We start from the raw sequence: 13,030 nt of genomic DNA on the forward strand, positions 1-13,030 counted from the left end.
AGAGATCATCCCATCAGTTATTTGTCCAAAACACACACTCCCAGTGAATGCAATTTTTCCGTTATTGAGAGAGAGCTCCTAGCCATGAAGAGGGCATGTGAAGAATGGAGACATCTTCTCCAAGGCAGTTCGTACCCGTTTATTATCTGCACAGATCACAAGAACCTGAAGACTTTACAGCGGATGGACTGTATAAATTCCAGACAAGCTAGGTGGGCACATTTTTTTTCTCAATATTCTTTCGAGATTACTTATCTACCTGGCTCTCAGAACATTCTCGCGGATGCTCTCTTCCGAAGAGACACTTCTGATTCTGTGTCGGAAAGCCTTCCAGAACCATTGTTTCCTGGGAATAAGATAATTTTTCATGTTTCCTCTTTCATTAAAGAAGTTGAAGAAGCAACTGTTCGCTCCAAACACAATATATCCTAGTCGGTTGATCCCTGACACAGAGGAGAGAGGGGGCCTAGTCTTCATCAAACAGAAGCTCTTTCTTCCTGATCCCAATCTCCAGTTTAAAGTAATATCCTGGTGCCATGATCATGTCTCGGCAGGTCACAGAGGGACTAAAGGGACTCTAGAGTTGGTGTCTCGCTCTTTTTTTTGTCCAGGTATGGCCGCTGACATAAAGTACATCGGCACCTGCGGAGTGTGTGCTAGAAGTAAGAACCAGACTCAACGACCCATCGGTCTATTGGAACAAGGCAAACCACCCTCTAGACCATGGAGTCATATTTCCACGGATTTCATTGTCTAATTACTGACATCTGAGGGCTTCTCTTGTATAATGGTTACGGTTGACTACTTTACCAAATTAGCGCACTTTTCCCTGTTTGTCGGTCTGCCATCAGCATCTGAGACAGCCAAAGTCTTCATACATGACATTTATTGCTTACATGGTTTGCCAGACAAGGTGGTGTCAGATAGGGGTAGCCAATTTACATCACGATTCTGGTCTGCTTTGTGTTGCAGGCTGGGAATTGAAAGAGCACTCTTTTGGTTTTCATCCCCAAACCAATGGACAGACGGAACGTCTTAATGGTACACTGGAACAGTACCTCCGATGTTACGTCAATTCTCAACAGGACAATTGGGTCGCTTTACTTCCGACTGCGGAGTAAATTAGGCGCCATTAACGGGACATCACGTTCTCCTTGGAACGTAGTCTGCGTTCTAGTTGTTGTCCAACATGGCCGCCGCCCGCGAAGTACTTATTCAGTACCGCCCGGCGATCGGCGCGTCTTAACCCGGTCACTCCGCTGTCCTTTTTGGGTCTAACGCTACCAGTGTTCTCTTGGCTCAGGTGAGCCCTTCTGTTCTATCTTTCCTTTCCTTTCCTTTTTTCTGTGTACGGCTTGCGCTTCCCTGCTTCCTGTTTATAGTTTGTAGCTCTTTAGCTTTCCTCTTTCCTTGCCTCTCGCTTGCCGCGCTCTTGCTCCCGTGCGGCTCGCTTCCAGCCCCTTTCACCTTTTTTTCCGTCTCCTCACTCGCCTTCGCTGGTTTTTCTCAGCGGGTTTTGTTGCCTTACTTGTTTTTTCAACCTTCTGTTTTTCTTCGTGTTCGCTGCTCTTCTCTGCCTGTCCTTGTTTTTTCCATTGCCTTCCTCTGCAGTTTTCAGCTTTCCGGTCCCTTTCTGGGTCAGCTCTTCTGCTTCTGCTGCTACTCAGTGGTAATCCGCGCCTGGAATTACTGCTTACCCTTTGGAGTCCACTTCTGGAATATCTGTTTTTCATCTGGTCCACTCTACAGGATTCGCTAAACATTGTATCATCTGGAGTTCGTTCTACAGTAGGATTCTGTCTACCTGTGGACTGTGCTCATCTCATCAGGGTTTTTTATGCCAAGTAGGCTTTTTCCCCTTGCTGGCTATCCTGGGAGATCCGGCACTGGACTACTTATCCCATAAGTACTCACGGTGGCGGCTTCTCGTGGTAGACCTTACCTTCATCAAAAGAAAGACTACCGAAGGAAAAGGAATCCTGCCATCAGTCCCGCTGATACAGGTGAGGAGTCGGGGGATGTAATATCGGATGGTGAATGTGACAGAAGCAGAGAGCTCGTGTCACCAGTACCTCATTCCTTTGTGGATCAATCAGTTAAGGAAGATCCAGAACTGTCAAATGTATAGTGCACATGCTGTCCCTCTTCCTCAATGTTCTATTGTTTTAGTCAGTGGGGCCATGGGGACATATGTGACAAGGGGATAGCAAGAGTGACGTGTTTTCTACTGCCTCTATGATATCCTTGCAATGCCCATCTTATCGATCCTGCTGTTGCAGGAAGCAAAGCTAGGGGATTGTGCTGGTACAGGGAAGCCAAGATTCCCAGGGAACATGCACTTTGCCACTCCTCTCCCATTCTACCTATGAATGGCAGCAGGATAAGGGAGCTGGGCTGGGACATAGGGGGGTGGCAAGTATACTGCTCTTCCGTCCTGTTGCTGTGCTCTATAATTCATGCAGACTGCATCCCAGTCCTTATGCCTTGGACCTGGGAGGTGGCCTGTGCAACTACACAATCTTGCTTTGAGAAACGCCTAATATGTTGCCTTTGCCTGTGTTTGTTATACACACTTTATTTTACAATTAAGATAATGATAGATATAACCAAGCCTGTGAATCTAAGGCTACTGGAGTAAATGAGTACTCCTAATTAGACTATCTAAAATGCACAAAGTGGTGTATATTTGTCGCAAAATTCTATTATCTTACCTCATCCAACACAAGAAAAGCCTTCCTAAGAGCAGGATATGCTTCCTGGAAGCGTCTTCTCAGTTTTCTCAGAACATGGTTACTGGAAAAACCATCATCTGGCCCAATGGCTGGATTTTCACTGGAATAGAAAAACAAACAAAAGGTCAACACTTCTCATGGCAGTTTAAATCATGTGGATGTTCATGCTATCTTTGGTGTATAGCTATGTGCTGATCGACGTAGGTGAGGGTTAGCTTAACATGCCACTTCAAAGCCAGTTCAACAGCTACAGGGGGTTTGCACCACAGTGCACAAAACAGGAGCAGAACTGCTCTTGTTAAATCAATGCTGCCCATGATGAATGGAGACTCAGCTAATCCCTTATAACATTGATGCTCTTGCTGAGCCCCTGGACACCAGTAAAGCCTGGAACATCTCACAAAAAACCGAAAGACCATCCAAGGACCCAGTGTGATGTGGGCCTTCAACACCCAAACATACAGTACCGCAGAGATCATCTGCTTGATCTGCGGTACCATAATAGCTCTATAGCCCCACTTCATGCAAACAATTTTGCTACCACGATGATCAATGGAAGGATGGCTGTGATTGTGGGGAGGAAACTAAAACACAGCTGACCTATGAAATCCCATGGTTTGTAAGGGGACTGCCAGATGCAAATCCTGTTTTTGGTATGCGGATTAAACCTTTTTTGCAGTGCAATTTCCTAATTTTAATTCTATGGAGCATTGACTTGAGATTTTGGGGAATTATCAGGCCAGTATGTGGTCTCGGGTGGACATTCATGAATATTAAAAAACAGTGTTGAGTGCTCCGAAGGTGCGGTATTCAGAGTTCTCACAGGAAGAGAATATCAAAGAACCCGCTTAACAATGATGACATTGAGAACGTTGGCGGTAGCTGCATAAACCTAGGAGAAGCCATAGCTGCTTCCCACAGAAGGAGAGAAACTGATGCTGGACGACTAGGGAAATGGCTGAGGTGGCCAACATGGCAGGGAAAAAACTGCTGCACAGCAGGTGCGCGGCAGGTGACAGAAAAGGGGGAATGTGAGGCAAATCCTATTGCGGAGGCACACTGGGCTTTGAGGCAGACAGGAGAGCACTAATAGCAGTGTCTGGAGCAGGGACAGTGGGAGAGAGCAGCGTTGCCTTGGGCAGAAGATAGCAGCGTTGCCTTGGGCAGAAGATTAAAGAACCCATGGCGGAATAGAGCTGCACAGTGACACAGGTGGAGGCAGTGGGACATGGCACAAGCGACACTGGAGAACTGATTCTGAGAAATATACCAGCTGGTATAGCCCTGAATTCAGATAATTAGATTACCTAAAACAACGGACACGGTTGCTAATACTCAATATGGTACTATTTTGTGTTAGCACTATTATGGGGCACATAGTTGTGCTGTGCCAAAACGTGCATTATTTTTTCTATGGTCCTTCAACTTGTATCACTCAGGTTGTATCTACTCCAAATACGGAGGCTATTATGTCACTATACCTATTAAATGAAGTAATGAAGTAGCTTGCAAGGAGCATTAACATTGGCCAATTGAGAATGCCAGAAAAGGAAACATTCCTCTTTGGGTATGCCAGTTCTGATGGAAACTGTTTCATCTGCAGATTCTCTAGTTCTTAAATACCCCCGGCCACCGGTCTAGCACCTCACAGCACCAAGGAATGCCACTAAAAACTGGGCCTCACACTGTTGCTGTCAGACACTTGCCTTAATGGATGTATGCTACGGTATAAATAGAACCTGTGTCTGCTTGTTGAGAGCGGGCTGCACTACAAACTATCTGCAGAGGTAACGTATGCATGAGAACCAGCAGTACCAAAGCTAAGTCATGTTTTCTTCCATTATTGTTTCTTCAGCATTTATCACTTGAAAGATTTCTCCACCAATACCTAATCATTTTGGAAGGATGGTCCTCGGATTCACAAAAAAAACATATATTTAACAAAGATTTGCCGAACAATAGATCTCCCGAGCTTTCACTCTAGCATCGAAATCCAAACATATGGCTTAGAAAGCATTTCCATTGAAGATCAAGCAACAGCCTTAGTGCTACCTTGCGTAGGAACCCCTTTAGAAAAGCCATAGTTGCCTTTTTACATAGTGGGATATGCAACAGTTCCTTCAGGCACAATCGTCTATGCGGTTTCATAGCATGTTTTGATACAGCGCTGGGATGCTTAGTCAAATCTCTCTGCACTAGCGTATATAGGAATGGTGAAACCTGTTTACCAAACCTTTCATAAGTGTAATACAAATTGGAATTTGCAATCAGTCTCCAAGTTAATATAAAGTATTTATCTAAACTGAAGAAACTTAAGCTGAAAAAACCTCTCACGTACTCTTCGTACATTCATTGATAGAACATCAGCTCCTAAAATGCTTGCTTTCTGTTGGTTATCAGCCACCATGATCTCCAGTACCTCTTCTGGAAGGTTGTTGCCCTCAAACACTCACTCAGTAGCCAAATGTGCAGTAGTGGACTATTAGGACTTGGATGCCATATCTTGGTTTTCTCCAGAATCAATTATCTTCCTAAATACTGGAGTTGGCTGCATTCTCCATTGCATTTCTCTCTGGCACTTTCTGTGGACTCCTTTTTAGAATATACTCCACAATAATATTTCTTGATACTCAGATTGTTACTTGTAGCTTCCTTCCAGGCCTCCCCTTGAGGAATACTTGAACATGGTTTTCCTTCACCGTTTTCTAAACTCTCATTACCATAAGTTATCAGTCTCTTCTTTCACTGATGATATAACAGCTGTCTGGGTTCAGACCCTGTCTTATAGGCTTTACACTTCTAGGTTGACTTTGCTACTTATTTGATAACTCATCATGCGTACTGGGATGAGGTTCCACCTTCTTACAATAACTCTTAGCTTTCTGGATTACTCGTTATTTGACTCCAACTTCGGTCACACAATGTTAGCCCTGCTTTCTTGTGACTGGGACAGTTTTTCACTGATTGATAATGATATCCCACGGGCCTCCCGCTCCTTCCGTTCCCCCAATTACCACTCTTTTGGTACGAGCCGGTGGTTCGGCTCGGCTCTCATTCAGATTGTTTTCTCTCTTAATGCTTCTCGGCTTCCCGTTCTCGGGTCTGCATCGGGCTCCTGCTTCGTACTGGTGCTGCTGAATGGAAGCAACCCACGCTTCCTGTATACGCGGTATCAGTGTTGTTCCTGGGGGGTACTGCTCACCACATCCAGCATGTGCTCACGCCACCACGGTTGCTTTTTTCCTCATTCGGTCGACGCAAGACTCTTCTTGCATCTGCATATGCCGGTTCTGCGGTTTCTCATATTTGCAATCTCTCTCCAAGTTGCGGCCTCCCCGACTAGCTTGCGCTCTGCCTCCAGTTGGCATGATGTCAGGGGCTTCACCTGTGCATCAGGTCCTTCACTTATCTTTCACCTCGTTACAGTTAAATATGTATCTCTTTTTAAAGAGACATCTTCCTTTTCCTGTGCATCTGGGTTTAGTCTTGCATTGCCTTCAGCCAAAGATAGGGATGCCACAATCTTCAACTTACCAGATGGTCCCATATATGCAACTAAATTCGTTGTCTAGGGAGTTCCTCACATAAACGGGAGTCCTTGTCCGCAAAGGGTGAGTCTCTCCTGTCAGCACCTGTTTGCTTCGACTACTATGGAATGTTTTGTGGAGCGGGCTCACCTCCCTAGCCTCAGCCCCCCACCCCACCCCCCTTGGCGAGATGGGGTAAATACCTGTGATTCATCACAATACCCAAAGCCACTTATGCCAATCTGGTGCTATGGGATCATTGCCCTGGAAAATTTCCTGAAACTCCGAAGGGCAGGCTGCATCAGTGGAACTAGAGGCCATGCACACAATGTCAAATTCAGAGTGCTCAACAAAACATCTTCCAATACCAGGAACAGGAGCATTTGGATTTTGTATCTGAGCCAACAAATCCACCTTTGGATGCCTTCTCTTGGCAGAAACATGATGTATCATCAACTGGATGTTTGCACACTTTTGCAATACTGTCCACATTCTGCTGAGGGCATCCTAAATGTAACTGTCTCAAAATGACATGCTTGCAGGAAAACATGTTTGGCTTGCGCCCACATCCACCACATCAGTGCATCTCTGCGATTTGGCTGATATCACACCACCACATTCATTTTATGGGATTCATTATAATTTTATTGTCTGGTATTATCCTTATTCTCTGCAAATTCACTTGTGGTTGAAAAGCGTATAAGAAGAATCCACCTCCATTAGGTTTAACAGATGTAAGTGAAACTCAGTTTCTCTCTACAACCATTTGCTATTAGACATCAAATCCTGAATATGCACTTCCCACCTTTTTTTTTTTTTAAACAGCAATGTATTGATTGTTCAGCAAAGAACACAAGAATATTTACATAAATCAATTACACATGAACATAACATAGAAGCTACGTGTGCTTTATATATAAAAGAGAGAAAAAAACAAATCATACAGTTAATTAAAAGCACTCCACATTTCATCATGTTTATCTTGTTGCTGTTTAAGTTAAAAAGACACATTTTCCATGCTAGAAAGGATCAACAAACTATGTAGCCAGTCTTCATAAAATAGCAGCAGAACTATTATCACTCTCCCAAAACTTCAAGATGTGTTTTTGACCACCAGAAGAGCTCTATGAGTACAAAACAGCGTACCTTAAGACACATTGTGCCTCATTAAGAGTCAGGCGGTAACTGTGCCGGAAATTCCGGCAGGTTACCGCCGGACTCGTATTACCTTTCCTCCTCCGTGATTGCCGGAATCACCGGGGCATTACAACCCTGGTGACCCGGTAATTCCGGAGGAGGAATTCTGTTAATCCTCATTCCCATGGCGTCCATGCTGTAATGGTGCCGGTGTTTTCATGTCTGCCTGCAGGCGGGTGGTGTTAAACCCGCCAGGTCAGACCTGGCGGCAGTGACACCTCCCACCTGCAAGACTCTCCATCAGCCGGTCCGGAAAGAACGGTGGTGGCGGATTTACCACCACCGTTCTTTCCGCACCGGCAGGGTCGTAATGAGGCCCATTGACATTAGCAGTGAACAGACCCAGCACACAAATCATCAGAGTACATAGAAGAGAAAGCCAAAAACAAAATCTACACGTTGAAAACCCTCGTCCCAGAACGATTGAACCTTTTGACATAAGCAAAACATGTGCATGGTAGTACCCACACCTTTTTTACAGTTCCAAGTAGTATTATCCTGGCTCTGTGTAGACCGCATTTTCCGCAGAGACCAATATGCATAATGAAATATCCTCTACTGTGTAAACCAGAGCTCTAAATCTCAGCTCTAAATCTATTTTAAATCTACTAGGACCCGTACATATTCAGGCCCATTCTATATCAGACAGTCTATACCCCAGAACTGAATCCCAAGCCGTTCTACCATGTTGAAAAGCGATACCAAACTCAGAGGGGCATTATAAATGTATAAAGCGTAGAGTCGGAAAGCTGCATACTTTTGGATAGGTGTAAAATCATGGGTGAAGTATGCATACTAGCATTTGGCAATTAAAATAATACATGAAAAAGGTTCCTTAAATAAAGATAATGTCAATTTGCAGCTAACCGCAATTATATTTGAAACATAAGAATTCAAAATCCAGCATACTATGACCATTGTAAACTTGATACAATTTCCAAATAACCACCTTTTGCGATGAAATACAGGAAAGAAAGTGGTTAGCAATTTGTATAACAAGATTTTTTCAGAGACAGCAATCTGCACTAAGCAAATACTTCTCCTCACAAGCACCATTACTCTTCTTCCATTCCTTTATGACATGTCCCACTGACAGACAGGTTAAACTAACAGGAAGCGGAGTCGGGAGACAGAATCCCTCTCAATGAAAAACCAATTTAGGCTAGTGATATGATCCGCCCTAAGCCAATGGTCCAACGTACGCAGCGTATAATCATTGTGATACTGTTTTATATTAGGAAAACCAAAACCTGCCAAATGTACCGATCTCTGGAGAAAATCCTTTGGGATTTTTGCTTTCCTACTGTCAACCCACAAAAATCTATTAAACACTTTATTTATCTCCAATCCTAGCTTACCCAAAAGAGGGCGGGGAAGCATACTAAAAACATATAGTAACTTTGGAAGTACAGTCATTTTGATTGCATTGACCTTACCCCTGAGTGTCAAGTTCAGTTTTTCACATTTTCAACACAGCACTTCTTTTTCCACAAGTTTCAGCCAGATGTTAGTTAGAAGCAAGCTAACATCCCTCGTAACCTGGATACCCAGATATTTAAAATCTCTATCAGCCCATACTTCCCGTTCCACACCAAATAAGCCCTATGGCAAGAAGACAAAATTCAAAAATTGATTGTGTTGGAGGAATTGATTTTGTAGTCAGAAGACTACACCAAATAATGTTAATATCAACATCATCTCCCTGATGCGTTCCTGATCAGACAACATTACTAAGAGGTCTTCTGTACACAAGAGCACCTTTGAGGTGCAATTGCCAAACAAGCTACCCTTTATGTATGGGTGTGCTCTAATCACAGCAGCTAATGGTTCTATAAATAGGTCAAACAATAAAGGTGATAAAGGGCAACCCTGACACGTTCCTCTTGTGATGGCAAAGGAGTCCGATGAAAAACCATTAATAGACACTTCAACTTTTACACCTTTATACAAAGCCTTAAACAGCTGCAAAAATCGCAGACCACAGTTCATTTTAAGCAGAACTTGTTGCAAATATACCAAATTCATCCTGTCAAAAGTTTTTTCAGCATCAATTGACAGCCGCACATGCTTCTGCAGAGTGTTTCCTAAGGTGAACAACATCTAACAATTCTCTCATATTGTCATAGCTATTTCGGCCACTCACCACCCAAGTCTGATTCTTATGAATCAATTTAGCCAATATACCATTAGCATAGATGTTTACCAAGAGATTTTCATCTGTGTTCAATAATGAAATTGGGCGGAAGTTACTACAGTCTGAATGATCTTTCCCCAGTTTAGGAATTACATAAATCAACGCTGATTGCATAGAATCCATAGCTGCCTCGTTCGTGACGATTTCCGTAAACAACTTTGGTAAGAAAGGAGCAAGAACGTGACTAAAGGTGTTATGGAACTCAGTCGGGACCCCACCAGGGCCCGGGCATTTTTCAGAAGACATTGCCTACATAGAATCAACAACTTCCTGAGTGGATATATCTGCATCTAGAATCATTCAATCTTGCTCATCTAGACTAGGAGGTATCAACCTGGCCTAGATACTCACGTGCCACCGACACATTAACATGACACTCAACAATATACAGAGATGAAAGATTCTGCTTTAATACCCCAAAAATTTCTTAATTCCTCAATTTCACTCCCTTGCCATTCACAATGAAGAACATGTCTCTCTCCCTCTTTCTTATTCACATGGTTTGCCAGCAATGTGCCAGACTTCTCTCTGCGCTCCAAAAAGCAGGTCTAGAGTAAAACAAATCCTTTTCAGCTCTCAAATGCAATTTACAGTCAAAAGAGCGCCTCACACTCAGCATCGAAGTCATGTTAACAAAAGAAGGGGCAGAATTATACTATCCCTCTGCTAATTTGCATGCCTTCTCAAGCCTGAGGCACCCAGCCACCTTTTGTCTTCTCTTATAAGTTTCAAAGCAGATTACTTTACCACATATTGTTGCTTTCAAAGCATCCCAAACAATAGACAAACTATTGACTGACCCTTGGTTTTCCTGCAAGCCTAGTGAGATCTTACTTTCAGTATGCTTAACAAAATCAGTATCTAATAGTAGACTCACATTTAACCTCCAGTGCGCTTTTTCCCTTTCAGACGCCCTAGCGATCTATCCAGGGCTAATTCAATACTAGCATGATCAGGATCACAATATTGCCTATCCTAGCACTATACACATTACCACAAATACCCCTACTAACCAGAAAAGGGTTGATATGTGAAGATGTTCCATGAGTAATTGAATGAAATGTATACTGTCGAGATCTTTGGTGCAATTCTCACCAGATGTCAATAAGGTCCCATGAATGTGCAAGATCCAAAAGACCTGTCCTAGTCCTCCTATCCGTATAGGAAGTGGTCACACTTGACTTAACCATTTCCTCATTCAGAATAGAGTTAATATCCCCCTAATATAATATCCATGCCCCCATATTTTTCAGCACACCAACCGTTTTTGAAAAATTATTTCAGAGTCGCATTAGGCGCATAGATATTCAAAAGAGTTAAATGTCTATTTTATACAAGAAGATTAACAGCAATATAGCTACCTTTTAAATCCACTTCTACTTTGTCCACGGAATATCTCAAATCTTTCCTAACTAAAATGGCTACAACCCCGGAATTACAGACAAACCCGCTGGAAATCTCTTTCACATATGTTTTGTTCAATATGTAATGAACACGTTTCAACTGTAAATGTGTTTCTTGTAAAATCACTATGAGGGTAATTCATAGAAATTTGCACAAAAGTGGTGCACGCGGCTGGCGCACAATGCCCGTGCTATACACTGCGCCAGCCGCGTGCGAAAAAATCCTTTTCATCGCACAGCAAATTCATGGATTTTAGCCTCCGAAACCAGCCGTGGCGCAGCGACCCTGCAGCAGCGTCAGTTACGCCCCCAAGAACGCCCTCGCGTAAGGAAAAGCCTTCAAAATTCCCAAATCATCGCAAAGGGCTGCACTAACCCTGGACCAGTTCACAGGGCTGCCAAACAGCAAACGCCAAGCGGGGAACGTGTATTTCAGTGGTTCTCGGGAAGTTTCACACGCGATTGTCCTGGGTACGTGTACATCAGGGGTGCGTGGGAAGTAACACACGCGATTCCATCAGGGCACGTGTATTCCAGGGGTGCGTGGGAAGTATCACACGCAAAAACAGCAGGGTACGTGCATTTCAGGGGTGCGCGGGAAGTATCACACGCAATTCCATCAGGGTACATGTATTCCAGGGGTGCGTGGGAAGTATCACACGCAAAAGCAGCAGGGTACGTGTATTCCAGGGGTGCGCGGGAAGTATCACATGCAAAAGCAGCAGGGTATGTGTATTTCAGGGGTGCGCAGGAAGTATCACACGCGATTCCATCAGGGTACGTGCATTCCACGGGTGTGTGGGGAGCACCACACGTGAATTGCATGTGTGGGTCCTCCCAGGTGTACCCTCTACACCCTCCACGGCCCCTGCAGGCGGCCCACACCACAGGGGCCTACCCTGCACATGTCCCGCAGGCAGCCCATCCACCATGCCCATGCCCCCCAGCCAACCCACATGTCACCTTGCACTACTGCCCACCAACGCAAGTCCCCCTGCACCCCCAGCATCCAGCAACCAGGGGCGCCCTCCACCAGGCCCCCACTCATGTCCAACTCATGTCTCCCAGCACCCCCACCCCCCAGCAGTCAGGGGCACCCTCCACCAGGACCCACTCATGTCCCCCTGCACACCCACCCACCAGCATCCAGGGGCACCCTCCACCAAGCCCTCACACATGTCTCCCATCACCCCACCCCTCAGCAGTGCAGGGGCACCCTCCACCAGGCCCTCACTCATGTCCCCCCTGCACGCCCATCCCCCAGCAGTGCAGGGCACCCTCCATCAGGCCACCACTCATGTCCCCCTGCACCCCCACCCCCCAGCAGTCAGGGGCACCCTCCACCAGGCCCCCACACATGTCTCCCTGCACCCCCACCCCCCAGCAGTGCAGGGCACCCTCCACCAGGCCCCCACACATGTCTCCCACCACCCCTACTCCCAGCAGTCAGGGGCACCCTCCACCAGGCCCCCACTCATGTCCAACTCATGTCCCCCTGCACCCCCACCCCTCCCAGCATCCAGGGGCACCCTCCACCAGGCCCCCACTCATGTCTCCCATCACCCCCACCCCCCAGCAGTGCAGGTCACCCTCCACCAGGCCCCCACTCATGTCCAACTCATGTCTCCCAGCAGCCCCACCCCCAGCAGTGCAGGGCACCCTCCACCAGGCCCCCACTCATGTCCCCCTGCATCCCCACCCACCAGCAGTCAGGGGCAGCCTCCACCTGGCCCCCACACATGTCCCCCTGCACCCCCACCCCCCAGCACCCCCACCCCCCAGCATCCAGGGGCACCCTCCACCAGGCCCCCCACACATGTCTCCCAGCACCCCCACCCCCCAGCAGTGCAGGGCACCCTCCACCAGACCCCCACTCATGTCCAACTCATGTCTCCCACCACCCCCACCCCCCAGCAGTGCAGCGCACCCTCCAGCAGGCCCCCACACATGTCCCCCTGCACCCCCACCCCCCAGCAT

The 13,030-nt window shown here is 46.0% G+C and overlaps 1 protein-coding gene across 2 annotated transcripts in view; it reads right to left on the bottom strand.

Moving 5' to 3' along the window:
• The window catches only part of EFCAB6 (EF-hand calcium binding domain 6), a 1,227,964-nt gene that overhangs the window by 807,280 nt on the left and 407,654 nt on the right, over nucleotides 1-13,030 (bottom strand). For both annotated transcript variants that reach the window (XM_069628134.1, XM_069628133.1), the window contains exon 11: nucleotides 2,712-2,832. In XM_069628134.1, coding sequence (XP_069484235.1) covers nucleotides 2,712-2,832 — 121 coding nt within the window. The remainder of the gene's footprint in view (nucleotides 1-2,711; nucleotides 2,833-13,030) is intronic.

Source organism: Ambystoma mexicanum, chromosome 12 (assembly GCF_040938575.1).
Source record: "Ambystoma mexicanum isolate Mex_15411 chromosome 12, UKY_AmexF1_1, whole genome shotgun sequence".
Taxonomy (NCBI): Eukaryota; Metazoa; Chordata; class Amphibia; order Caudata; family Ambystomatidae; genus Ambystoma; species Ambystoma mexicanum.